The following is a 27945-nucleotide window of genomic DNA, read 5'->3' on the forward strand; positions in this document are numbered from 1 at the left end:
TGCTACCGGCTCCAGTGGCATGCCATTGAGGAGGGGTTCAAAATCCGCAACACAGAGAGTATAGGTAGGTCGCCGCCACTGGGAGATTGTCCGCTCTGATTTCACCTCTGGTTGTAGGACTCTTGTTTTGTTCGTTCCTGTTCAATCGAGAAATGACTGCGAACTCACAGCGGGTGATGCGTGCCTCAGTCCTGCTACGCATTCTCCAAAGCCTGGGACTAGTATAAACTCAGCATTCACGGGAGAGACAATACTGTCTAGCATACCCTTGATTGGAAGTTGGTTGTCCAGTGCTGTCACAGCGGACAGCCCGCCCTTTCCACGGGAGAGACTTTTCCCCTTTTCACCCCCGGCGCAACTCTCATTATGCGCTACACCTATTTTTTATTTTATTTTATTCCGTCCAGTGATTCTATTAGCTATAATAGTGTTCGTTCCACAAAACAAAACCATGGAGCTTCCAGAGCTGATTAAGTCGCTCTTGTTATCCCACCGCCCAACTCTTACTATTCATTATGCTGTGGCGAGTAATATGTTTCAACGCGTGGGACGTCACAACGCCTCGTAAGCCATTATTAAGTCCTTAGGGAGGCATTTTCTGAGTTGAAGGGCAGGGCGGTCCGTCCAATTCAAGGGGAAAGAATGCTTATATCCTCAGGATCCGATAAAATAGTAGCAAAACGCCTACATCTTCAACCCGACGTCATTTCTGCTTACTTTGCGTTTTCCTACTTTGGGAATTCGTCAGCTTTACTCCATATGCATAGTCTGTGAGGGGAAAAAGAGATTCAGCTGAAAGAAGGTTACTTTCGAACCTATACTCTATTGAGGTTACCTATACTCTATTGAGGTTAGCCTATATCTAACGGTATAACATTAGAAGTGACTTGAAAGAGCATACAATATCACTGAATCTGCTACCTGTCTAATATTTGGTGTAATGAACAGATGTTATAAGATGATTTAAGCTCAGGTTCAGAGTTTGGAGTTGTCAATGAACCGTGCCCTATACAGTAGACTAAAAATTAAGAAACAAAGAAGTACAAATGAAGAAGCGCCAGGGTTTTTATTGTGTCGTATAAGGAGAGAGAACGGGAAAGGGGAGGGACTGTGTCATGATGGAAAAGGGGGGAGAGGAGAGGAATAGAAAGATTGGGGGTGAGGAATATGGAAAAGAAGTTTTTAAGACCGCCGTAAGAGGGACCTCTAATCCAACATTTCCCGTTAAATCGATATGTTCAATAACACGCACAAATCGAAGGAGTACTAAACCCAGCAGACTGTATTCAATTATGTCATGTCGTGCCTATATTCATAGGAAACGTATCAAGTTACACACTGATGCAGCACATGTTGCAGTAGGCTATTATAATCATATAGCCTATTCTGTCTGAGAAGTCCAATAAAATTACATGCCGGGACATGAACTTGGCGTGTGCAAAACTTGACTAGATACTTTGAAGAAGATTAAGTTAAAGGTAGTCATGGTTTGACTGAAATTGTGTTGTACTGGTAGGCTATTTCGAATCTTCCGACAGCTGCCACAATCTCCCACGTCAAACTGTTTCTGTATGCTATCACGGACATGTAAACAAAAAACATTATTTTCTGTAGGTTATGTAAGATTAATCCGTTTTCATCTATATATCTTATTTTACACCAAGGTCTACATCTGGTAAACTAATTTAATGAGGCATGGTGATGCAATTGTACAAATGTCACTCCAATCAAGGGAGTATGTCAATCAATACATTTTGAGTATGTTATATTTTTCACAGGAATGCAGTCGATGGAAACAAGAAGTTGTACGCAATCTATGACACAAGGTGAGTAGTCTACATTTACTTACTCTGGTACTATCTTATGGATTCATTTTAATGGGAAGAAAGCGCATCGTTATAGAGAGCGGTTTCATACCCCAATGACAAATGAATGTATTGTCTACGTCGATGTAAAACGTTTATGTTATGGGCCAGCCACTTTCTTAAACAAGTTTTTGTCAATGCATAGGTAACTTTGCATTTTATCTCATTTAATTTTAGTTTTTTGAACTAAAGTCCCACTACAGAATCTTCATCCAAAAGTGCATTATTTCAGAGAATACCCCGTGCCTTGCGTAAATTCAGCACCAAAAAAGAGTCAACTGAACATTTGCGTCTCAGTCGTGACGCGAACGCTGTCCAGTGTGCACGTTAACCCATTCGTCTTTGTCAGATTTCTAAAAACTTTTTGTCACCGGTCAAAACAGTCCACCAATCATTTCAAGATCACTGTACGGAATCTGAGGCCACGTGACGGCATAAATTATAGCATACGGAATCTCCCGTGCACGGAATTGCGTTTTCTGAAACCTCAGTTGCAACTTGATATCACCAACTCGCAATATTATATTTCATTCGGAGAACCGTAAATGTGTTCTGATATCACCAGAAACGTGTTAGAATGTTATTGTCAGAGGTTTTTTAATCTTCCCTCGTTGCTACTTTGTGCATTTGGACACGTTGGTAATTCACTGCTGTGAATGAAGGTAAACATGATGGTAGAGAAAGGGGTGTGAAGTGCGGACTTGGCTTGAGACCAGCAACAGATAGGCTACTTTCTGCTGGCTTCAGTTACACACGTCCCCGGTGAAATGCATCAATGTTACCAACTGCGATTTCCTCCGATCATCCTAACTGCGTTCGTCGTGAAAAAAAGAAGTCCAAACCGGAGTGATGCCAAATGACTGAAGCTTTTCCGACGCATTTGAAGAGCAAACGTAGACTTTCCCTTTCATGAAGTGCGCTGTCCATGGAATGCAGTGAGCGTTAGATTACCAGATCTCGCACCCGAGGCCATTCCACCTATACGTCTTCGCCGAAAACCTAAGAGGAATGCTGGGGGCTCTGCAATCAAGATTGTTTGGTGTACTTTCTTTGCCAGTTCTTATAACGTTTGTTTGTTGCGCGCAAAGGTGAGTGTTTTGGTGGCGAACGTTAAGCCTGGAGCTGTGGTTTGTGTTCCTGCAAGGTTAACCGACTTCGTCTCTCTTTTGCAGCGCAAACGAGCCGGGCAATATGTCATTTGTGAAAGAGACAGTGGATAGACTACTAAAGGGGTATGACATTCGCCTTCGACCAGACTTTGGTGGTAAGTCATGTTTGATATATATGACTTCATTAGGCCAATACAATGTTGTCAGTAAGTAAGCACTTAACTGGGAGGACTCGTTGAATTAATCTGACCAAAATACAATACTTGCTCCCAATACCTAAAACTTTGGATGTTTAAACAAATGAACCTATGGAAAGCATGACGCTAAATGCCAATAAAACATCCTGATTTGCATTAAATCTTGTTGTCGCATAGGTGCCCCGGTTGCTGTTGGAATGAGCATAGACGTGGCGAGCATAGACATGGTGTCCGAGGTCAACATGGTAAGTGCGACACCTTTAATGCCATGGTGTTGATCAAACGATGGAGTGTCACTCATACAGTAGGAACTTTCGAAGTTTCTGTTGCAGGAAGTTATTGTTTCGTTTCCAGAATCGCTACAGACTGCATGTAGGCGAAATGTACTGTAATCTCAGATCTCAGCTTCAAGTCAAGCATGCACGCACACACAGATACAGACACACACACAGATAAATAGAAAGAAAGTGAGAGAGAGAGAGAGAAAGAGAGAGAGTTCATGGGGCGCCACCAGTGTTATGGTTGCTGTCCATGGTGCTGAAACCATAGGACTAGCGAACTCTATTTACAACAGAGTAGTGTTGAAGACATTACTGAACAGTAATTGTTAAAGAAAATAAATTACTGAACAGTAATCCATGCACAACTGAAAGGTGTAATGGTACCTAGCATGCACTCTTCAGTGTGTTTATGTTAGGCATGTTTCTTCATTGATATTGATTGATTTGTGTGATGTAAAGAACACATGCCTCTCAATGAAAAAAAAAACTCATGCTTTGGAATTGTTTATATTTTGTACCAAGAGTTTGTCACTAACTATGGTTTGTGGGCGTGTACCAAGAACACAGTTTACTTGTATAGACTTCTAAATGAAAAAGTCTATCTAACTAGATATACAGTATAGTTTGCAGTATATTCAGAAGTCTTAATAAGTGTTCTGGTTTATGAGTGTGAAAGGCAATTTGAGACAATGTTAAACATAGAAAAAAGTAGTCACACATTCTAGCTCTCTCACACTCTTACACAAAAAGACTTGTGCACGCACGCGCACACACACACACACATGTATGCACGCGCACACACAGACACAGACACACACACACACACAAACAAGCGTGTATGCACACACACACACACACAAACAAGCGTTCATGCGCATGCGCGCCCGCACACACACACACACACACACACATCTGCCAGAAGCTGGGTTAAGTCTGTTTGGTCATGTTTTTGGTTGCCCCCCCCCCCCCCACACACACACACACACACGCCTTGCTCTCCTTCTCCTCTCTCCACCTGGGGTTCCAGGAGAGCGGCCGAGCACAAGCCCGGCCTCCTCTCTCAGATCTTCTCCAGTAGTAATGACTTCAGGTCTGCTCATCGCTGCAGGAGAAGCACACTCAGGTGTGGCGTGCAGGGCAGCAGCTGCCAGACAAACATGTTTCTTGGAAAAGATCTCAACAAGGAGCGAACAATTCCCCCACCATATGCCTCTCACAATTCCTAAATCGAATTTAGCCCTGTCACTACAGTTTTTTTTCTCTCTCTTTTTTTCCCCTCTCTCTCTCTTGACTGAGAACAATCGAGGCGTATACTCCTGTATCCAGGGAGTGCACCTGGGTCCATAATCCTGGAATTATACATTTTTAACAACAAGACAGTTACATAGTCTTTCTCAACAGTTCTGTAGAAACCGCTAACGTGTTAGCACATAGTGCCACGTGACGGTATCCATGGACACACCAATTGAACAGTACATCTGGTCTTTATGGTTGGCCTATGAAGCATTTGATGAAACTCCTCCTGTCTTCAGTAACCATTGCAACTCAACTGGCAGATTGCTGAAAGATTGGCGGGGGGGGGAATCTGTTCCTTAGTCACCTGTTGCCAAGGAAACAAGTTAGAGCCAGAAAGTCATGTGTTGACCAGTTTTCTTCGTTACTCACCCATGCGAACAGAGGAAAACGTAGACAGCCTGTAGTTCTCCTGCAGGGACAGCTATGTGGTGGTGGTGGTGGTGGTGGGATACTCATGCTCAAAGTGCTCTATGTGAATCTGCGGGCACACTCAGACCTACCAACAGGACAATAGCACTAAAGTCCTGAAACAAGCAACGTGAGCAAGAGAGACATGCATGCAGCGAGTCTAGTAGATATGCAGATTGGCTCTTGCTCTCCAACACAGACTTGGACAGGTTGTAAAGTTCTCAAATGAGAACGCCTTGGTACATTATCCTCTCAGTCCGTCATCACGGGCAACCATGGGGAGACGGGAAAGGAGATCCATGAGATGTCTTTAAATGATGCAAAAATGTCAACTAAAGTCATGCGACAAAGGTGATCAGTCATATCTACTGTATCTGACTGTAAAAGGATCTGGAAGGTAATGCTTTCTTACCTGCTTGAAAGAAAAAGAGAAGAGAGAGAAGGCGAGGTTGAGGTCAGGGCCTAATTATGCTGAGGTCACCATTAGATTAGGATTTGGAGCCAGTTAACAGCGCTGTTTATAGTAGTGTGCTTGTGCAGGGCTACAAAGGGCCTGCTCACCTGAGGCATTTTCCAAATGTCAAGCTGCCCAGTACAACACAGAGGTCAGGAAAGCCCCAAAGAGACGTTTCCCAAAGGTGCCACAACAACGCACAAAGACAGCAATCAGAAATAGTCAGAAAATATATATCTTTTAATGGCGTTTACAAACGGAAGTTCGGGAGGAGCATGACGGAATTTGCCACGCCTCCTTCTTTAATCAGTCAGGTTACTTATTCGCAGTCTGCCGAAGTTGCAGCATTGGCGTTACTCTGCTCGCAACCCACCACCTCCCCTTACGCCTCCCGTCTTATAAAGGGGTGTATGGCGGAATCCTGCACGACTCCTGCCTGCACAGTTGACTCCTGCATGATCCCACAAATCACTTCACGACCCTGGACAGAGACTTCGCCAAACATGCTTTTCTATTATGCTATTATATCTTTGCAAATTACGGAATGTGAACTAGTGAAATGGCTGTTGGGGTTTCTCTGTGCATGAGGTGTTCCCTTGCTTGTAGACAAAATCACTGAGGTCAATCCCAGTACATCTATTGATTTAATGTACACCACAACTCTACTGTAAGATGCTTGGGATAATAGCGTGTGTTTAGTGAATGAATGAAATGCAGCGTTTATCCACACTGAGCCTGAGGCATCAGCTTCTGCCTCAGTCATGTGTGTTACTGCTGGCTTTGTTTCACCACCCTTCATCGGGTGAGTGTGTGTGTGTGTGTGTGTGTGTGTGTGTGTGCTAGGGCCCCAGAGGTGTCAGGGGCGAGGACATAAATACGGCAGCGTGGGTAACAGGAAACATCTGCTGGACACAGGGGACAGATGCGACAGGGTGTGAGATTAGCGCTGCGCCAACATGGGTCATTAAGCGCAGCGGGGTCGGGAGACGTGGGGGGTGCCAGGGTGGAGAGATGTAGGCATGGGTGTGCACGTGTGGAGCACACGTCAAGTACCAATCTTCCCACTCCTGCCTTAGAAAACATGTGATGGACTAGGTTCTTATAGAAATATAACATAATGGGAGTGGCATTTTATCGGGATGACCCATTTAGGATAAACATCGTAAAGAAATGAATGGACACAGCATACAATGTAAGTAATACATTCCCAATGTTGCACAAGTTCTCAACCTTTTTTTAGCTGAGTACTGTAGAAAACCCAACCTTAAAACTACCTGTTATCTGTAAGATAAACTTAAACATAAACTCACCCTAATCTCTTACACTAACTAGTCAGTAGAGTCAATCAACAGTAATTAATTTTACTTTCACCTTTAAATTGAATAGAACATATGATAATCTTGATATGAGACTAATTAGATTAATTATATTAAACCATAGATTAAATATATGAATAATTATTTTAAATCAGTTTTTTTCTTTTCCACTTAAATCCCTGCTCTTTACATTGTTGTAGGTTCCCGTGTAATGTTTGGGTATTTGAGAGAGTGAACCTTTAAATACTGCAAGCCGTTAACGTTCTGTGCTATGTGAGACATGGTTTTGTACCAGCAATTCACCTCAGTACCGCCATTAATCATTTATATAATCATTTATTTATGCCCCCCCCTCCACCCCACCCCATGTAAAAGTGCCATCTGAAGGCAGCTGGCCAATACAGAGTGCACTCTTGTGAGCTGGAGAGAGAGAGAGAGAGAGAGATGGTATCCTTTTAAAGTGTAATCGAGGATATGTCGCTGAAGCTGCTCACAAATCTAAAATCAACTTTTTTAAGAACGTAACTGAGACGATTAGAGACAGAGAGAGGGGAATTCTGGGTCCTGGAAGCTAAGAGGGAGCTCTAATAGCCTATGAGCGGTGGGGGGGGGGGGGGGTGGGGGGTTGCTGGGTAGTTTGATTTGAGGATGGACCGGGTAGTGTTGTGGTGCAGTGCAGTTTGGTGTTGTGTGGCATGGTTTCGGTGTGGTGGTGGTGGTGGGGGGGAGAGAGGGGGGGGGCAGCGGGTTGCTGGCTGGACGCCTGGACCACGCACAAGCCAAAAGTTGTTGTGTAATCGCCATCGCGGGCCCGCTGCTGAATCAGACTGCCCACATGGCTCTCTCTCTCGCGCGCAGGAAGCAGAGCTCGCAGGCTCCGCACAGTGGAAGTGGAGGAGGAGGAGGAGGAGGAGGAGGAGAGCCTTGGAGAACTTCTCCATCAGGGACACATTCAGGGCTGGGGTGTGTCCCAAAACCCCCTCCTCCCATCCCATTTCCTCAGTCAGAACTGAGGACACATGAGACAGAGGAGCCGATGCAACCACTGTGGCTTTGCCCTGCTTGCTGCTTTTATTGATGTGAAGATTTTAAGGTCTTTTTTGGGACAAGGCCTCTTTGAAGTGGGTTATATAAGTGATATACAGTATGGGAAACCTTAAGCATACCTGCACATTGCTCTCATTAGTGGGGAAGCTCTGTCTTGATGATAATAAGGAAATGTGTCAACAACAGTGATGCGTGGTGTCTCCTGAGAATAAAGTGAGGCTTGCAGGAGTTACCTCGTTGCTACTGAGAGTCTATAAATTACTCTGCTCTAGTTCCAAACAATTTACATTTTTTTCCCCAAAGATCAAAGATTGATAGATAGGAAGGTAGGTCATGATAGACTTCATACAGATAGACAGACAGACAAAGAGATCAGATGGATTTGACTAATTGATCAATTGACTTCAATTTAATTGGCAAGGAGCAGACACAATGGTGATAGACGCCACATTAATTTAACACATACACACCTCTCAAGTTCTTTGGTTCAAAATGTATAATTTCACTAAATGTGAGTTTAATTCTTATTTTCTTTGTTGTTATTTTGTGGTCTTTCTTCTATAGGACTACACGTTGACCATGTACTTCCAACAGTACTGGAGGGACAAGAGACTGGCCTACATGGGGATCCCTCTCAACCTGACGCTGGACAACCGCGTGGCTGACCAACTCTGGGTGCCAGACACCTACTTCCTGAACGACAAAAAGTCATTTGTGCATGGGGTGACGGTGAAGAACCGCATGATACGACTTCATCCGGATGGGACAGTGCTCTATGGCCTAAGGTTAGAGCTGTCTTGCAGGGCTTACATAACCAACTGCATAGATATTGTGGTGACTGTCATAAATGGGAAAAAAAGGCTTTGGATGGGTTGGCAGGTGAGAGTTTAAGCTGAACAAATTCTGTTGCATATTATTCTAATTTGAATAGATATGACACATGTGCATTATGGTTAATTTTGGAAACCATGTGTTTCCAACTTTTGCTATTTCTTATCTTTTTGGGGGGGCTTTTTTTAAAAGTCAATAAACATTTAAGTGCAACAGGATATGCATGTGTCTACACTGTCCCAAGACAAGGATGCACAATGTCATTTCATGACAAGTGTGCATGAGAAGTCCATGGAGAGTTAAGCTGCAATTACAGTAGCTAGTGGAGTCAGCACAGACACATATGCACTGTCAAGAGTGCTAGAAATCAAAAACACCCAGCATGGCGGAGGACATTTCTCTTAAAGTGTAGCTCATTGATGCATCTCAGAACCCCCACCGCCCCCCACCAAGGCATTTAAATGTGTGATCTGACGTGCACAAAATGTAAGATTTGAGAAGAGATTGAGCTCAGATGACATGCCAGCCCGTAGTGGCAGGCATTTGATTGTTGCCACTCCAGGAATCCGGCCTGGAATATTTCACTCCGGCCTGGAATATTTCACTGACACGGAGATCAATGTTTGCGAAGACGGGTCGTGCATTTTTAATTGCCGTGGTGATGAATAGTGCATGCGGCCGTCGCGCAAGACGGGCAGTTGGGGGGTGAGGAACGGCTGATCGAGTTGTCAGCTCATGACACTTGTTTGTCAGGGGTATCCTCAGATGTGTCATCAGGGTGGAGATATGCCACTTCATAACTCTTTTTTCTCTCAGTCAGCATGTATATGTGCATGTGTGTGTGTGAGAGAGAGAGTTTCTTCCTAAAACTTTCAAAATATATACCCTATTTCGACTCATTGAGCAGTGCAGATCAAATGATTATAATACTGGGAGAGGGGCAAACAGCACCTCTGGCTGCCCAGTTTGTCAAAGCCTGCCATGATGCGAGGGACAGAGTGTAGATCTACTGGATCTCCATCCTATTTGTATCCATCCATCCTGTTTCTAACCAGCACCGTTTCTTATTGTCTGCTGGTAGTTATTGTTATTGTTGTTGTTTTTTTCACTGTCATTATTTTTATTATCACTACTGTTATTATCACAATTACTATGTTATTATTTTTATACAGCACTGCTTTGGCAACACTGTAAAAGAACAGTCATGCTAATAAAGCCAATTGAATTGAATTGAGAGAGAGAGAGAGAGAGAGAGAGAGAGAGAGAGAGAGAGAGAGAGAGAGAGAATGTGTACAAGTATGCACAGACTTCATCATGTATGGTTGGGCAAATTTTATCACCTATACCCCTAGCCATCACAAACTGTAGCATGGATGTAGTCTTATGGTTTCTGACATACACTGTATCACTATCACTACTGTACATCATTTATTTGGGAGTTAATTAATTAGAGAAAATCAAAGTTATGGTGAGGTGCTGAAATGTCTGTCCTTTGTATGTGTCCACCAGGATCACCACAACGGCAGCGTGTATGATGGACCTGAGGAGGTACCCTCTGGATGAGCAGAACTGCACGCTGGAGATAGAGAGCTGTGAGTGGTGGCCCTTCAACATGGTGTCTGTCCTCTCACTCGCTCTTACTGCCTCTACCTCTCTCTCTTTCTTTCTCTCTCTCTACCTCTCTCTCTTTCTTTCTCTCTCTCTACCTCTCTCTCTCTCTTTCTCCCTCATCCTCTCTCTCTTTCTCCCTCATCCTCTCTCTCTCTCTGTCCTCTCACTTGCACTTGCTCTTACTGCCGCTACCTCTCTGTCTCTACCTATCTCGACCACTGTGGCTCTTTCTCTTTCTCCCTGTCCTCTCACTCACTTTCTTTCTCTCTCTCTACCTCTCTCTCTCTCTGTTCTCTCACTTGCTCTTACTCCCTCTACCTCTCTCTCTCTGCAATAGTATGCAATAGTACTATGAAAAGAGGAGATGGCAACTTGGACAGATACTTTAGGGCACAGAACAGTTCTTCTAACTGAAAAGAAAAGTGGTGTGACTGCTACCAGATATTTGACTGTGCCTGTTTACTTTGGCACACACAGCCACATTTGCATTCAGAAACAAAAAAACAGATACATGTGAATAATTTCCAAAAAGCTGGAAAAGAGAAAGACTGCTCGTCCAGCATGAGGGGTGTCAACGCCAACAGCGGCAGCCAGCAACACCGCTCACGCGGGCCAGAACATCAAGTCCCCGCACACTCTCTGGAAGCGTCGTTGGAGAGGTGTTGCATAACGTGCTCCATAACGTGCTCCAGATTGTAAAGGCATATTATACACATGCCACACACACACCCTGGACCACACTGCACTCCTGTGTAGCCCTGCACTCCTTTATATGGAGGGCTTGAAAGCATGGCTGTGTGACAGTGCCATGGCCAGGTCTTCACACCTCTCCTCCTCGCACTAAGAATAGTGAATGCCAGGCAGGTGATAGACTGTAGCATGGAAATAGTTCCCATGCTGCTTTCCTCATGTTTATCAGTATGATGAACATATTAGTAAGTAATCCAAATATTAACATATTAGTAGCTAATCCAAATATATGATATTATACATAGTATATGTAGTAGTCAGTCTTTTTTGATTGTAATTTGATTAATTAAGTTGTTGGAAATAACCGTGTGTGTGTGTGTGTGTGTGTGTTGTGTAGATGGTTACACCACAGATGACATTGAGTTTTACTGGAAAGGAGGAGACAACGCTGTGACCGGAGTTCAACGTATCGAGCTGCCTCAGTTCTCTATAGTGGACTACAAGCTGGTCTCTAGGAATGTTGTCTTTTCCACAGGTAAGGACACTCCTCTTTACGTAACATTACCTCTGTTCCATGACAGATTACTTCTTTCCCATGAATTTACACAAGACAGTATTGATGTCCCAAACGTGACATACAAGAGCATGAGGTTATGATGAAGTAATTAACATCAATGTGTCTGTCAAGATGAAAAAAGTATGAAGTGGTAAAAAATATTTGTAATTTTAAATGTTCAGGATTCTGCTTTCCTAATTGAACAAAAGCATTGAGAAGGAGAGGGACGCCGATGCAGCTCAGATGTGTAGTCACATCTTCATCAGAATCCCAACCTGACTGATGAAGATGTGACTACACATCGAAACGTTCATGATTCGTCAATGATGTTTTGCACCTTTAAGTAAATAAAAAATTAAAGACATCTGAGCTGCACCGGCGTCCCTCTCCTTCTCTTAACATTATCTGTCCTGGCCTGGTTGCACCAGATTGACGCTAAATGGCAGAAGCGCGGAGAACCTTCCTTTGTCTACTTGAACAAAAGCATTACCTTCTGTATGAGCTCTCAATACAATGTTAACATTGCTAAAGAATTATAGGGGAACCCTGAAATAATCAATAACCATTAGCATTAGACCAGTCATGCGCTCACCTTACAACATAACAGCTCCTGCATTGTGCTGTATGTTTTCAATCTTTGCATGAAAAACAGCTCTCACTTCAAATGATAGAAATGTTTTTTAGTTTAAATAGTGGTGTGACTGCACCATCGTAGGACTTTGTGGACTGTTAACAGCCTTAACATCACTCATAGAACCTATTGAACCTCCAGAGGACTCATTGGTAGTTGCCTTCTGCAATCTCTCAGATGAAGTTCTGAAAGAGTCCCTCATTGCAGACTTGAAATCAAATCAGACAGACTGCAAATTTATTAATGATGCAAACTGCTTATTTTTCTCATAATAATCCTACAATGTCTGAACTCCAGTGTAAGATAAATAAATGTATACTAGTATGTGCAGTGTAATTTCAACAACACAGGTAACTTATTTACCTGTATATTCACAAATATAACATTGTTATTTCACAAAGATGAGTTTTGGTCTTGCTACTTCAGACTTACTTAATACAAACTTAATACTATTTTGGCAGCTGTTTGGCGCATTTAATTTGCCAATCAGCAAAAAAAAAAAGAAAAAGATGTCCTACTTTTTTCTTGGCCCACACACCTTTGAATGTTTTTGTTTTGATTTTGTTACGTATTACATGAACAACATCGCTCTCTTGTTCTGTTGGTTTAGGCCGTTGAAATAGCACATGCAAATTGGTGATGAGGTGGTGTCCCAGATTTTCTGTTTCTGAAGAGATGAGTGCTGTTGTTCATATTCATTTGTAGAGACATACTGAACGTACAAGCAGCAATGCAGGGCAAAATAACAGCTTCTCATGGCAAAATTGCAATATGAATAGATATGTTTATTTCACTGCCTACAAGACTTTATTTTGAAGTCCAGAATCCAGAGTCCAGAATTGTTAAAAGCAATTTAGTACATATCCGTCATGTGAAAGAAACACATTTCAAATTTTTGAAAACGTTCCCCATATACATGTAATATGTATCATCATGAGAGACCTCTTGATAGAATAATTAAAACTCGCATAAAATCAGTCTAACTGGGCCATCTTTTCAAGCATGACTATATTCCAAAAGGATGGATGCTCTGACGTCAGTGAGCACATGCACAGTAGCCTCTATCACTGCCAGAGAGGACGGAAAATCTTGTATTTTCAGCACAAGCAAATAGGGAACAGAAATGCATTGTTAGCCGTTTCCCCCTCAGCCTAGACCAGTATTCCGAGCTGTTTCTCTCTCCCCCCACCAGGCCAACATATCTCGCTCTCCTTCTATCCTTGTTTTCCATGGCTGTGGGGTGCTTGACCGTGTTTACGAAAGTGATAACAGCCATTAACTTTTCCTGTCCAGCAACCCCCCCCCCCCCCCCACACACACACACACACACACACACACGCTCCCTCCCCCCTCTTCCCATGGCTCCCATGAGGACAGTGGAGCACTTCAAAGCCAGATTCAAAGAGCGTCTAATTAGCAGGTTTGCACCATGTGCTGCCTGCTCGGAGAATCACAAGAGAAACGGGTTATGGATGGCAGCATGGCAATTACCCCCACCTCCAATTTGATTTGGATTGGATTTTTTTCTGGGTTTTTTTTGGTGGTGGTGGTGCTGTGGTAGGAGGTGGAGTATGGGTGGGGGGGTTGGGGGGGGGGCATGGTTTGTTATATAAAAACGAGGAACTTTCAATATAGGACATCATATTTTCATGAGCCGTAGGACCCATGCCATAAATTATTCTCTTCTATGCGCTCACAGAAAACATTGCAGTAATGACACACCAACCCTCCTTCTTCCTCATGTACACCCCCCCCCCTCCACACCACACACACATTCACACTCTCTATTTCACTCACTCTGTTTTTGTGTCTCGTGTCTCTCAACAGTTCCTCTCTTCCCATGTCTTACCCAGCTGTGTTTCTCCTCTGTCTGTCTCTCTGCCACTTTCCCTCTCTCCGGCCCTACCTCTTTCTCTCTTCCTCTCTCCATCACTCTCTCTTTCTCTCTGCCTCTCTCCATCACTCTTTCTCTCTTTTTGTCCATTGCTCTCTCCACATCTCCCTCTCTCCTCACTCTCTCACCCTCATTCTCTCTCTCTCCCTTCCCTTATTTCTTCACTCAGTTCCTCTCACTCTCTCTCTCTTCTGCTACATCTCTCTGTTTTTTCCCCTCAAGTGGTAATGAGAGCTGCTAGTTAGTATTCATTGCCACTCATCCCACATGAAATGTCACCATCGCCCGCCACTCTCATGTCAGTTCAGTGACACACTGCATGAGAGGCTCACACACAGACATTTGCACACACATACACATAGACACAGATGCACACACACACACACAAACACACACACATACATACACTCTCTCAAACACACATACACACACACACAGACCTACTTACACTCACACAGACTCACACACATGCATACAGACATACATTACACATGCCTCCCCCTCACCAATGGAATGGCATCTCGATGTCAAGTTCCAGCGAAACCGATTGGTCGTGGTGAAGGCAACCAGCATGCCCACAGACACCACGTTGGAGCGCCCCCCCCCCCCCCCCCCCCCGACATCCACCTCTCTCCTGCCCACTCCAGTGGCTTTCCGAGGTCCTCAAGCAATAGGGAATATGTAAGCGAGTCCCCCACGCACTCGCCTGCAAGACGGTGGCATTGAGCAGGGAAATGAGAAAAGGTGTATTGAATCCCAATTTGAAACACTCCTCACTCAGTCAGCCTTGAAATGGGTTTGAACACTTTATCTGCTTAGAGTGGCACACTGACTTGTAGGCTGGTAGGCTAACCCAGCTTGTGAAAGCCAGCGTCAACAGCAACACCACTTTGTGCACGGCAAAGTATGAAATCGCTACGAAATGTGGTCCTGGAGATGCTTGTTACCATAGTGATAAATCCAACCTATGCTGCCTTTGCCATAGCAACTAAAACAAAACATGAGGTCTCCTTGCATGCACCTTATGTGAGTGTTTTGTTTTTCATTCTGTCTTGTTCTGTATCCCAGGTGCCTACCCACGTCTATCTCTGAGTTTTAAACTCAAACGAAATATCGGATACTTCATCCTGCAGACGTACATGCCCTCGATTCTCATCACCATCCTCTCCTGGGTGTCCTTCTGGATCAACTATGACGCTTCAGCTGCACGAGTAGCATTGGGTAGGTAACCCAGTGTCACCACATCCCCAAAGGCAGCTGCAAGACAGCCCAAAGCCAGATCATTATATTTCAGCTCGGGCTTTCTTGGGTATTTTTAGGCACAGCTCCTGAGGGGAAATTGAAATATGCACTGTAGTATTCAAACTGAATGGAACTGAGTTGAAGTGAAATGAATTGAACTGATCTCCATTGAGTTGTGTTAAAGACAGCCGATTAAAAACCAGAGCAGTGACCCATATACCGTAGCATATATTGTACAATCCCTCTAGCATGGAACTACCACACACACACACACACACACACACACACACACAAAGACTGGCTCTGTCATAGTCTAGGGAGAACACTCTCATCACTGCTCCTTGCGGTCTCTCCAACACCAGCACTTTCTGCAGCTGATGTAGAGAGGGCATATTCCAGCAGGGCTATTGGCTGAGGGCCTGGTGTAGAAGTAGACGATGGCAGTTGCAGAGGAGGATAATGTGTCTGTGTGTGTGTGTGTTTGTATGTGTGTGGGTGTGTGTACATGATGATCTGTGCCGGCCATCAGCCATAAACAACAGACCGATGGGCCAAAGTCTGTCTTCTCCTCCTCTCTTCTGTTTTGGGGGAATTAGAAGCTTAGGAGATTCTGTCTCGCACGTTTGAGCGTGATGCCTCGGACACAATGGACAGTTCATACAATAGCACGACTTTATGATGTTTTGCAAATGGCAATTTCAAGAAGAGCCTGTGAAAACAGACACTAGCAGGGTCTACCCCCAGGGAAGCCCTTAGGTGACAGCAGAAAGTAAAAGGGGGGGGGGGGACTACTCCTCCTCTGGCCAAAGGTTCATGGCTATATGATGGACACAGAGAGGAAAGGCTTGAGATTAACACACTCACTCAAACAAGCAGAGAGAAAAAGAGACAGACAGAAAGACAAACCAATACATGAAGACAGATGAAGAGGATGAAGAGGATGAAGAGGATGTCCCCATTACGAAATGTGTGCGTGAAAGAGACAGAGAGAGTAAGAAACAAAGAGAGCAGAAACACCCTGATGTAGATGATGTGCAAAGGTTAGCAGCTGACCAGAGGGAGGCTTGTGTAGGTCACTCAGCGCCGCTTCCTTTGCCCACACCAGTAGGTCCAGGAGCCAGAAGAGTGGCAAAGGGCAGCCTCCACTGATTAGCTCAGGTTTGAGATGTGTTAGCTGTGCATGCATGCCTGCGAGCATTTATGTATTAACGTGTGTGTGTGTGTGTGTGTGTGTGTGTGTGAGAGAGAGACAGAATTTATCTGCCTGTGCATGCATTTCTATTGTGAATATTTTGTGAGTAGTCAGCTTTTTGTGTAAACAAGTGTGGTCTACCTACCCGTGTATATGTGTGGTCTTTGTCTCGGTATCTCTCTGTGTGTGTGTGTGTGTGTGTGTGTGTGTGTGTGTGTGTGTGTGTGTGTGTGTGTGTGTGTGTGTGTGTGTGTGTGTGTGTGTGTGTGTGTGTGTGTGTGTGTGCATTCTCTGAGCATTATGTATACCCTAATGATGTATGGGCCAGTCAGGTTGGGGCTTTCCTCCTGAGAGTAATGCCCCTGAAACAGGAGCTCTTCGTCCAACTCTGCACTATTCACTCCACCTAAGCAGGAAGTTCTTTAGCACCCCCCCCCCCCCACACACACACACACACACACATACACACACACACACACTCACACACTCACACACACTTACCTCCTTGTGATGGATGAAGTACTTTTAGTCATTACCAAGCTGCAGGTAAGAGCTATAATCAAGAGGCCAATGCAACCGTTTGGAGACAAATTTGATTTAAAAGCCAGGCTCGTGTGTGGTGACTCCAGGCTATTTCACCTGCACATGCAGGGGAGCCATTTTCCTTTCATTTACAGTCAACTGGAATGTATGGCCAGGACACACATGTGCAGATGCAGGTGTCATGAGAATGCATTGTATAGGAATGTAAGTGATGGGATGATGAGGGAATGGAGCAGTGGGGAGAAATATAAACCTTTTAGTCTTTTTGTCTGTTTTGATATCTGCAAACCTTGTAAAGAAGGGATATGATTCTTAGTGCCACAGATTTATAATGGTTGCATTGAAATGGTAAAGACTTCAGGAACAGTTCAAAGCTTTTCTGGTGTTCACTGTGTCACACAGGAATCAATTCCAAGCCAGACTGTCTTTTCTGCCCACACCCACCCACGCACCCCACACAAATGCACACCCTACGCTCACACACACACACACAAATACAAGCACACATTCCCACACACATGCACACACACACACACACACACACACACACATACACACATACACACACACACACACAGATACACATACACACATACACGCTTCACTAGCTTTATGTAAGCAGCCAGAGATTTCTGGGCCTGGGCTTTAGCGGTACAGCAATGGTGGCTGCCATTTGTCAATGCTCAAGGCTGAGATTTTTTAACCCTTTAAATGGATTTGGCCAGTATGTTTTCACCCCCCTTCCTACTCCCTAATACGATTATGCAGAGAAATGCTCACCACCGCACGTCAAAGATAGCCGGATTTGGCTTTTTGAAATGTGAGAAGGTGACCATATGGTGCGTTCTATTTCGGTACAGCATTCACATATCTCCACACATCAACCACACGTAAGAGCAAAACAGAGACACACAAAACACGCACACACACACACACACACACACACACACACACACACATTTGCAACTTCTTCCGAGCCTAAGGATGAATGGCATGTAACAGAGACTGGGTGTGATGCAGTCTTTCTAACCCACACTCCTGGACTTGAGTTCATCAGATACAGGCTATTCAAACTGATTGAATACAAGCCCATCACATACCACGCTCTTATCTTATTTTCAGAGGACAAGAGCTGTATTCATTGGACTATTAAAAGCTGCTTACCTCTGGACAGAGTGCTTCACACAAACTGGCGATGGCACATGGATGATTGCTTATTAACAGGAAATACCCTGCAGTGGTGCCATCACACAAGGAAGTCTGGAATTTTCCGGCAGGTTGCAGGAGAGAGAGAACAAAAAAAAAATCACTGAGGGACATTTTGTGAGTCGAACACGTAAAAATGCCTTGCAATGTGTTTCACAGTCGTGTTTTCAATCAGTTTTTTAGGGCATTGGCAACGGGAACTAAAACACAAATCAGACAGGGTGCTGTTTTGTTCGGTACTTGAGAAATCAGGCCATTGTTTTTCTTTTCCATGCTGCATAGTCAGCTCATCAAGGGAGTGATAGACTCACCCACTTTTGGTTGGTGTGGGGGGCGGGGGTGTACCTTGGAGATTTAGGATTCAGCGTTCTTCTTTAATTTCTTGTTTTTCCACACTTCCAAAGTTAGTCTGACAATACATGCAAGTAGTACAGCTGAGCAATGCAGACGTCCCATCGGCTTATATCCTGTGGTCGGTTTGAGAGAACGAGAGAGAGAGAGAGAAGGGGGAGATACAAAGATCTGAAGAGGAGAGTTAAAATCAGTGGAGGTTGTCATGGTAAAAAAGTTTTTATTTCCTGAGAGTCGGCCGTCCTAATGAAAAACGTGTGTGTGTGTGTGCGCGCGCGTGTGTGTGTGTGTGTGTGTGTGTGTGGACTGGACCACAGGTAGAGGGCACTTTGATTAAACCACTGGGACGTGGACGGTTCATGGCGGAGGGCAGAGTTATAGAAGCACAGCGGGACACCAATAAAAACAAGGCCGCTGTGGAGAATGACCCAGAGGAACCAGAGTGGGCATGGAAGCTGTGGGATAGATATGGTGCACCCAAATGCACAGAGAGAACAAAAATGTGTGTGTGTGTGTGTGTGTGTGTGTGTGTGTGTGTGTGTGCACAGGCACGTGTGTGTGTTTGTGTGTGTCTGTGATTTTAAGTGATCACGCATCACACACACCCACATACACACTTGCCAGAAATGACGTCCATGTAATCCCACACACAGGCACACACAGGCACACACAATAACATAAAACTCCACCTTCCCCACAGCTCTGCAGTAAATGAATTTAAGAGTGAAATGTTTCATTCCAGCACCAATTCCAGTTTTATTGGCGACACTAAACGCTGATGGGTACTTTTTACTTCTTGTCCGTAAAAAAACCCAACCATACCTTTCAATGTCACAGTCATGCTAGCATGTTTGTAAGTGCAGGTAGGGAATGCTAGTGCACAGTGATGCTCAGTTTCCTTTGGTTCGGTTTGTTTGCTGTTTTTTTTTCTGTCCTCGGGATATGACAGGCAAAAGATATGAGAACATGAGCATTTCAAAGCCCTTCTTTGCTAATGTCAACCACGGCTGAGAGCAAAACGTACAGCAATATTCAAATGAGGTATTTTAGACCAGTAACCAGAGGCAGAATGGTGGCTTCTGTTTTAAATTCAAATGAGACCGGTTTCCCCTCTCTTCCTGCCTACATTTGCTCACAACCTGACAAGTTGACCTGTGCAATGAGCTCTAACACTGATGAAACATTACGTAAAGGGGGGGGGGGGGGGCTTCTCCTTTGTGATTTAGCAAAGAAAAACAGAGGAGAGAGAAAGAGTGAGAGTGGGTGAGAGACAGAGAGAGAGAGAGAGAGAAGGGGAAAAATCTAGAACATTTGAACATCCTTGAGTTGCTTGGATGGCAGCCATATTTGCAGGATGTAGTCATTGCCTCCTAACCAAGAGTCACTGACCTATAGTGGTGATATTTACTCCACGTGAAATAAAGAAATAAGAGAATAATGCTTAGCCCTCTCCATCACACCATATGGTGACTATAATGTCACGGTGTCACAGGAAAACAATGTGACTTTTACACAACCTGCGCGCTCAGGGGTCCTTTGTATGGTGTAGTTATCGGCCGCTTAGTTGATTGAGTTCACAAGCACAACCACGAGGGAGTCAGAAGGTGACCTCTACGCAACCTCTGAACTGACCTCTGAAGTAATGACTTCTGCAGGAAATAATATCAGATTTTGGTGTATGTCTCAATCAAGGCCAGACCCAAAGGAAATGAGACAAATCATTCATTGTAACTGTACAATGACACATGATGCAGTGTACAGATTAAAGTGTGACATTAAGTGTGATGTGAGACACAATTTATTGATTTACTTTTTTTTGGATTGGGTTTTCTGTAACAACTACGACCAACATTGCTGTGTGGCAATAAACAGGGCCGTTTTAAGGAATTTGGGGGCCCCAAGCAAAATGGACATGGAGCCCCCACCCCCACCCCCCCCCCACCGCACGCAAAGCCTACAGGAACCACCGCATAGCCATACAGTTAAAGTTCACCCACAGTTTATATAAATACAAAATTTTGACAGTGCAATACTGCAGTTGCATATATATATTGTGCATTAGTTTTGAACATTTGAACATTTGCAAAAACACCACCGTACCATAAAATCCAATATAAATGTAAAAAAGTGCACAATAACTAAATCCAACATACTTAAACACACACACACACACACTCACATTAAAGGGAAACTTGGCAACTATTTCAACGTAATAAACCCGTTTAGAAATCATTTGGATGGTTAAATGACCTGTTCCGGTGAAAATGGCGACTTTCCCTGCTGCGCCTAGCGTCCCCAGGCGGAAAACCAACCTTGCAACATTGAGACCACCGTCCCGGAAAGAGAAACTCGTTTTAAATCGTGCTTCTTACCTTGTAACATGCACATAGTTCTGCCAAACTTATGCTAACCGTTCGCTAGCTTGTAAACAAATCCATGTGCTTTATCGTTACCTTTTCCCACAGTTTGAAATAGCATAATGCACAATTTCTCCAGCAGAGGGGGAAATCCTGCCAAGTTTCCCTTTAACATTTTTCAGTTCTCACAAAGTGAGAAAATAAAACACTGCCATCTTATGCAGAAAAAGGATGCATTGTTCAAACTATAAAGAGTGCAGGTTATAAATACAAGTACACACACACACACATACATAAGATTAACCTTTCAGGCCACCTTCATCAGTGGAGGTATCCTTAGGAAGAGCCTGAGGGCTGAGAAATTTAAGCAAAGCACCTTGAGGGAGAAAGAAAAGATATGTTAGCATTTCTATATTTTGATATTTAGAAGGGATGCAGCTGCTTTCACAACTACCAATGCTTACTGTAAAGACATCCCAAGCTAATGTTATACATTGATCTAGGTCTACTTGTAGCTTAACATAGCATTTAAGCATTCTGCTGTTTGAGAATTAGACAGACGCACCTGATGCTTTAAAGACAGTAAACAGCTGGCTTGCATGAATACTAATAGACATGAATGTTCCAGTCTGCTTTGATGCACGGAATTTATTGTGTGGTTTTCCTAATCCCCCATTTGGTAAATAGATTATCACGGTCGAATAGTTAGTAAAGCAGAGAAGCTATGCCACTTTCATCAAAACCTATTACAAAGCTATAGCAATGTTATGTCATTAAATACGATAAACAGTGATTCTGGAACAGATCTGCGTCTTCCTTATCCCGTTAATAAACATATTACAGTATGTAACCATATTCCGTCCGTTCGGAAAAAAAAGTTGCGCTAACTGTTCTAGTTTGTTACAAGCAGCATGGGCCGTCAGGCAGGTAGTTAACATAAAAATTTTTTGCTAGGCTAGCCTTCCTGCTGCGACATTACACATTACACAAGTAGAGCTATTTTATCCAGTGTAATTTATCACTTACCACTATCTTGTTTTTTCTTGTCATCCTCTTCCTTTCTCTTCTGGCTTCCGGACGCATAACTCCACTTCATTATGACTGCCGAGGTTTTATATTTTCGCGGCAGCAGCAGAGACCACAAACCTGGCTGGCTGGCTGCTGTCAGCGACTACTGAGAGGGGCCCCCTTGAGGGGGATCCCGGTATTGCCGGTAACAGTGTCGTTGCACTTTACTGCATTGACTATCAAAGGGGCGCTCACAGTTTGTCGTTGCATTTTATTTTTAACCAGTCGTTGTCTTGGGGCCCCTGGCCAGCTCGGGGCCCCAAGCAATTGCTTGGTTTGCTTGCCTTCTAGCGACGGGCCTGGCAATAAAGTATATCTATCTACAGTATCTGTCTATCTAAGCATGGTAACTTACAGTAGAATAGAGTATAAGAGGTATCTTTATGGTCTTGTCCATGTTTTACTTAGTCTTGCCCTTCTCAGTTTTATGTTTGACTATGTGAGACATTCAAACACAGAAGGTGAAACTGTAAAATTGATTAGCCAGCTCAACTCAACCCAGTGAAGTTATTTTGTGGCTTTGACAGAGCTAAGTTGTACATAGCGCCTTATTACACGTTTATTACACATACACACATACTTTTATAACTTAACTCAAAGCAACAAGTTTAGTTGAGTCAGCAAATGCTTTTTTAGAGTTAAGTTGGTTGATGATAACCAAGGCTGCATTGAGTCAGTTTAATTCCAAAAGTACTTGTCCTAGCTGACCCCTATGCTGTCCACTCTCCCCACACAGGGATTACGACTGTTCTCACCATGACTACCATCAACACCCATCTGCGAGAGACGCTCCCAAAGATCCCCTACGTCAAGGCCATCGATATGTACCTGATGGGCTGCTTCGTCTTCGTCTTCCTTGCCCTGCTGGAGTACGCCTTCGTCAACTACATCTTCTTCGGCCGCGGGCCTCAGATGCAGAAGAGGATGGCCGAGAAGGCGGAGAAGGCCAACAACGAGCGCGCCAAAATTGAGGCCAACAGGGTGAGGGCATTGAGCTTGTTGTCATGACATCTGGTGCATCCTAACTTCTATACATTTGTACCATTTCCTATGAGAACAAGAATAAAAATAGAAAATACTTTATTTATCCCGAAAAATATTTGACTGTCAAAACAGCACTGTCCTGTGGATGAAAGTAAACACATGAAAGTAAAAGAAGTTAAAAAGATAAAAAACATGTACCTACCTGAACAATATTGTATCATATTAGATACATATTAGTTATTTTTTGTCAAAACTTGATAAATAATAATAATCTGTTAGCCTTTCTTTTACCCTAGACTACTACTTTGTTTTACTACAGACACTAGTCAGCAATATTGTTAAACATTTTTGTTAGAAATAGATGGGTCAATGCTTCCATGGGTTATCAGTCCTCATGGAGTGGATGTAAATGAGTTTTGGGTGAGGAAGATCTTTTTGTTTGTCTTGGCTCAGTCTGGTGCAGAGGGCGGTAAAACAGGCAAACAGTCCAATCAGGTGCAAGGGAAACGGATGACGCGAGCGGTGAGTGCGGGTGTCCGTGGCCTTCTCCCACATCGCCGCCGCCAAGCAGTCCTTTTGCCAGTCCAGTCGCCTACTCACCATTTTGTTTTCTGTGTGCCAAAGACCAAACAGTGCCTTCTTCTAAATCATATGAGCCTGCAAACCTGCTGCATTAACGCAGGAATCTTTCATTGCCTTGCTATTTCTTGGTCCATTGCTCATGATATGCATGGCTTAGTTTTTGCCTCATGTGTGTCCTTTATGTGTTAAGAAATGCATGACTAGATCTATACAAATCGTGTTGAGAAACATCATCTTTGTCCTAAATAACAATTGTGCAATCATATGTGATCACGTTTTTTTGTGTCTTCATCAAACAACCTAATTACTTTGCATGCTGTGAAGCGTTCTTGTTTGTAAGGCCATCCCATAATGCTTATCTCATCACTCCTTGCCAGGTTGAATCCCATGGCAACATCTTGCTTACCACCCTGGAGATCCACAACGAGGTGGCGGGCAATGAGGTTACCACGAGTCTGGCAGACAAGCGGAACTCGGTCACGTTCGAGACGTCGGGGATCCAGTACCGGAAGCAGAGCGTGGCAGGGCGGGAGCACCGTGCGCCGGCCAAACGTGGCCGCCTCCGACGCCGCTCCTCGCAGCTCAAGATCAAAATCCCCGACCTGACGGACGTGAACACCATCGACCGATGGTCGCGCATGATATTCCCCGGCGCTTTCTCCCTCTTCAATCTCATTTATTGGCTTTATTATGTCAATTAGAGGAAGGCGAGGGGGTGAAAGATTGACTTATTGTTTTCTGTTGTTTTTGAGATTTTGTTTGAATCATTTGTTGTTGTTTTTTTTTTACTTTGCATTTTTTTGCAATTGAATTGGACTTTTCTTGCTGAACATGGACAAGGTTGTTGGTCCACTCTGAGAACATTTTTCTACATGCAGGAGTTGACAATTGGAGGACTGTTGACACCAGGATTTCACAAAACCAGATGGGCATATATTTAAGCCAAGTTTGTGTTTTTTTCCCCCCATAAATGTTTCCGTTCTACCAATTCTAAGTGGAGGAATGAAAGAATATATTCAGGTTCTTTTTTGGAGGGTAAAGTAAAAAACAAAATGATTGCCCATGAGCAATGTAATGTAAGAATGCAATATACTGTATCTCAGTGAAAGTCTCACAAACACCAACGTAATGACACCAGTTTTTAAAATTGTGTGTTTGTGAATGTACGGGTGTGTGTGTGTGTTAAAGTGTGAATGTGTGTGTGTGTGTGTGTGTGTGTGTGTGTGTGTGTGTGTGTGTGCACAGGCACGTGTGTGTGTGTGTGTGTGTGTGTGTGTGTGTGTGAGTGGATCCATGTGGTATTACCCTTTCTCGTTTGTCCATCAACACTTCAAAACCATATAGTAATATCTCATGTTGTTTTTTGCCTTTGGTGTGCATGAGTTTTTAAAGTGCAAATATCGGCCACTGTACTGTTAGGTGGCACTGTATAGGCAGTCTTTTATTCTTTGATATGCATTCATGAAACTGATGATGCAAGTGAATGCAATTTTATGAGTATGTGTGCAAACTCTGAGGGGAGACTGTGAATGAGTATATTTTATGTTTTCAAAGATTTTTTCCTGGAATGTAATGGAAGTGTTATTGCAATTAATATAACCATTACAATTATAGATTTGTAAAGGACATAAAATCATGTGTTTTTGTGTGATAAAATATGTATGGCTGATTGACCTCTGTAATGACATCTCAGGACCTGGATAATTGTGTATTGATGTATATTTGATGTCCTTTCCGTCATTAAAAGCCGGATCCATTGATGTTTGTACACAATTTTGTGGCCGCATGAAATGTGTTTGTTGTACAAGCAATGGAAATACTGAGAAAACTGCCACTCTCCAAAAGTAATACTGTGTTCCTTTCCTATTGTGTGCATGTAAGTCTCATCAGTCTATCTAATGGTAATCCTCAGGCATTTACATTGCAAGGAGCCGCTGTAATGTTCTCCAAGCTTCTCATGAAACATGCACTGTATTCATAAATTATACTTCCCATGCATCATACAGGACAAGTACCCATAATCTTTTGCCAAATGTATGACTATTTATGTGTATGCTACAGCAGAGAGAAATATTTGAAGTGTCTGAATGAGATGCTTAGTTTCAGTATTCAAAAAAAGAGTCAGTGCTAATGAAGAATTCATGACGATCTTAATTATCTTATTTATTTATTTTCGCTTATGAAATGGGCTGCACAGAGGGCCCAATCTGTGTGAGGAAAATGAGCACAGCTCACCTATGGAGGACAGGGAGTCCTAATTACAACAACTGAAATGCAAATATCCGGCAGAGCATTTTTCTAATGGTCCAGGCAAGTTGCGAGCAGAGTTGTCACACCAAACAGGTCGCCCGTCCATTCACATTCTCTTGCAAAAACAATAACAAAAGGAACCAAAACATGACCTGGGGAACCAATACACTGTATGCCTTTTTCTCTTGTGTCATGTAGCCATCACTACCACTAACAACTGGAATAAAGTCATAGACAGATGAGTCAAATCAGCATCTTTGTCCAGATATATGAGAATCTGGTTTTGTGGTTAGATTTTGGGACACATTCAATGTGTAAAGGGGCATGTCAACGGACTGTTGCCCCTGGAGTCAGGGTGAAAAGAGTACTTGCCCTGCTAAAATTGCCTCCTATATTGATACACACGATGCTAATACCAGACCTTTGGCATGCTTGGCCTGAGCTATGGCTTCTGCTTCCCATGGCCAGCTTTAAAACCTGCCTCTGACTCCGGGAGCAGATGGTGGTTGGGCAACCTTGCTTCCAGATACCACTGAGAATGCAGTGGAAGGTGGCATGAGCCCGGTGAGGCATAATACGGGAATACATCAGGTTCCAATACATGAGAAAAAACAGTGACAAAGTTTGAGTAGAAGGGTATTTAAAAATATGGCCAATACGCATGTTAAAACTGTGTATGGCATGATGTTAAAATAAACTAGGGGCAGATAGTATTATTACAGTATTACTGGTTATTATCTGATAACAAATGTTTTACACAGACAGAATATGTCACTGTCTACTTGTTTCACATCCAACCTTTTTTCACATATTTATGCATTAAAAACATTTTTTTTATTAGACAGCTCCTTATCGTTAAAACTAGACAATCAACATAATTATATGACTTTAGGGTAAAATGTTGTTTTTGTTTTCCCCATCCTGCATTAAGAGGCAATTTGCTAAAAATGTACTTGTATATTAATTAACTTATTTACTTGAAAAGCCAGCAATAATGCCTCTGATGTAAGCGTGTCAGCTATCTAACATCAGTAGTGTGATAAAAGGTATTATGGGCATTACCCTGGTAGGTGGTAGGTGTGTATGACAAATATCTAATGCTGTCACACTATAACTTTGCTTGTTACAGCATGTTGGTGAGGAAATATAACCTGCATGTAATAATAACAAAGCCATTGACAAAACAAGTGTCAGTACATTCCTTATATTCATTTCAACATACCTTTCATCAACGGCATTTAAACCTAAGAATGTGGATGAGATGATTATTCTGTGTTGCAATCATCACTTGAGTATGTGTGTAATAGTTTATTTTTAGATGGACTGGACATAGCTTGGTCCCATGCATTTTATACTATCATGCATCACTTCAAGTGCATTCATGATTGCTTGCTTCTAATTTTTGTATGGCCTTGGCCAAATCTGAATTGTTCAATGTTCTGCCACAAGTGTAGATAAAAGCTGTCTTTGTGTCTGTTTTGTTATTTTCCTATCTTGTATTGTCTGTGTGCAGCAAACAAAGTAATTCCATCAATGCTTTTAAGTTTGGCTACCATTGTCCATCCAGCCCCTTCACTTTTGTAACAATATATAAATTATGTGCAAATAAAGATTATTAACCTATTGAGAAATGGCAGACGTTGTACATGTTCATTCAAAGGAATAACATGATGACATATAGGCACTCATGATCTTACACTATTCAACACTATTATTGCACAAATGTTTTGTTCTTTGTGAGCACTAAGGGACTACCCAAAGTGTGTCTATAGGTACAAGTTAGCAGAGGTGGCTAACGGCTAATGGCAATGTTGGTCTATCTAAAAAGTCATTCCAAGTTGTTGTCAGTTGCCAATTGATTATCAGCACTATTGTACTATTTGTGCAAATTTGACAATGGAGGAGATTTCAGGAAAACATGTGTTCTCATTCATAATCAGAGACATACTGCTGCAAAATGCTGTGAATGTCACATTCATAGTGC

General features: G+C 43.1%; 1 protein-coding gene across 2 annotated transcripts; it reads left to right on the forward strand.

Moving 5' to 3' along the window:
• Positions 1 to 2873: 2873 nt before the first annotated feature.
• On the forward strand, positions 2874 to 24412 carry LOC143142023 (gamma-aminobutyric acid receptor subunit beta-3). 2 transcript variants are annotated; one of them, XM_076302713.1, is made up of 9 exons: positions 2874 to 2953; positions 3038 to 3129; positions 3349 to 3416; positions 8538 to 8758; positions 10314 to 10396; positions 11503 to 11640; positions 15255 to 15407; positions 22882 to 23132; positions 24089 to 24412. In XM_076302713.1, the coding sequence occupies exons 1-9, from the start codon at positions 2874 to 2876 to the stop codon at positions 24410 to 24412; spliced, it is 1410 nt and encodes a 469-aa protein (XP_076158828.1). The 2 variants fall into 2 exon arrangements, with proteins under 2 accessions (XP_076158828.1, XP_076158829.1); XM_076302714.1 differs by having other exon boundaries at positions 22882 to 23126.
• Positions 24413 to 27945: the final 3533 nt, after the last annotated feature.

The sequence above is a fragment of the Alosa pseudoharengus genome, unplaced genomic scaffold, assembly GCF_046254945.1.
Source record: "Alosa pseudoharengus isolate Yale_2024_CS ecotype anadromous, Long Island Sound unplaced genomic scaffold, YU_APseudo_1.1 YU_APseudo_1.1_scf_24, whole genome shotgun sequence".
Classification (NCBI taxonomy): domain Eukaryota; kingdom Metazoa; phylum Chordata; class Actinopteri; order Clupeiformes; family Clupeidae; genus Alosa; species Alosa pseudoharengus.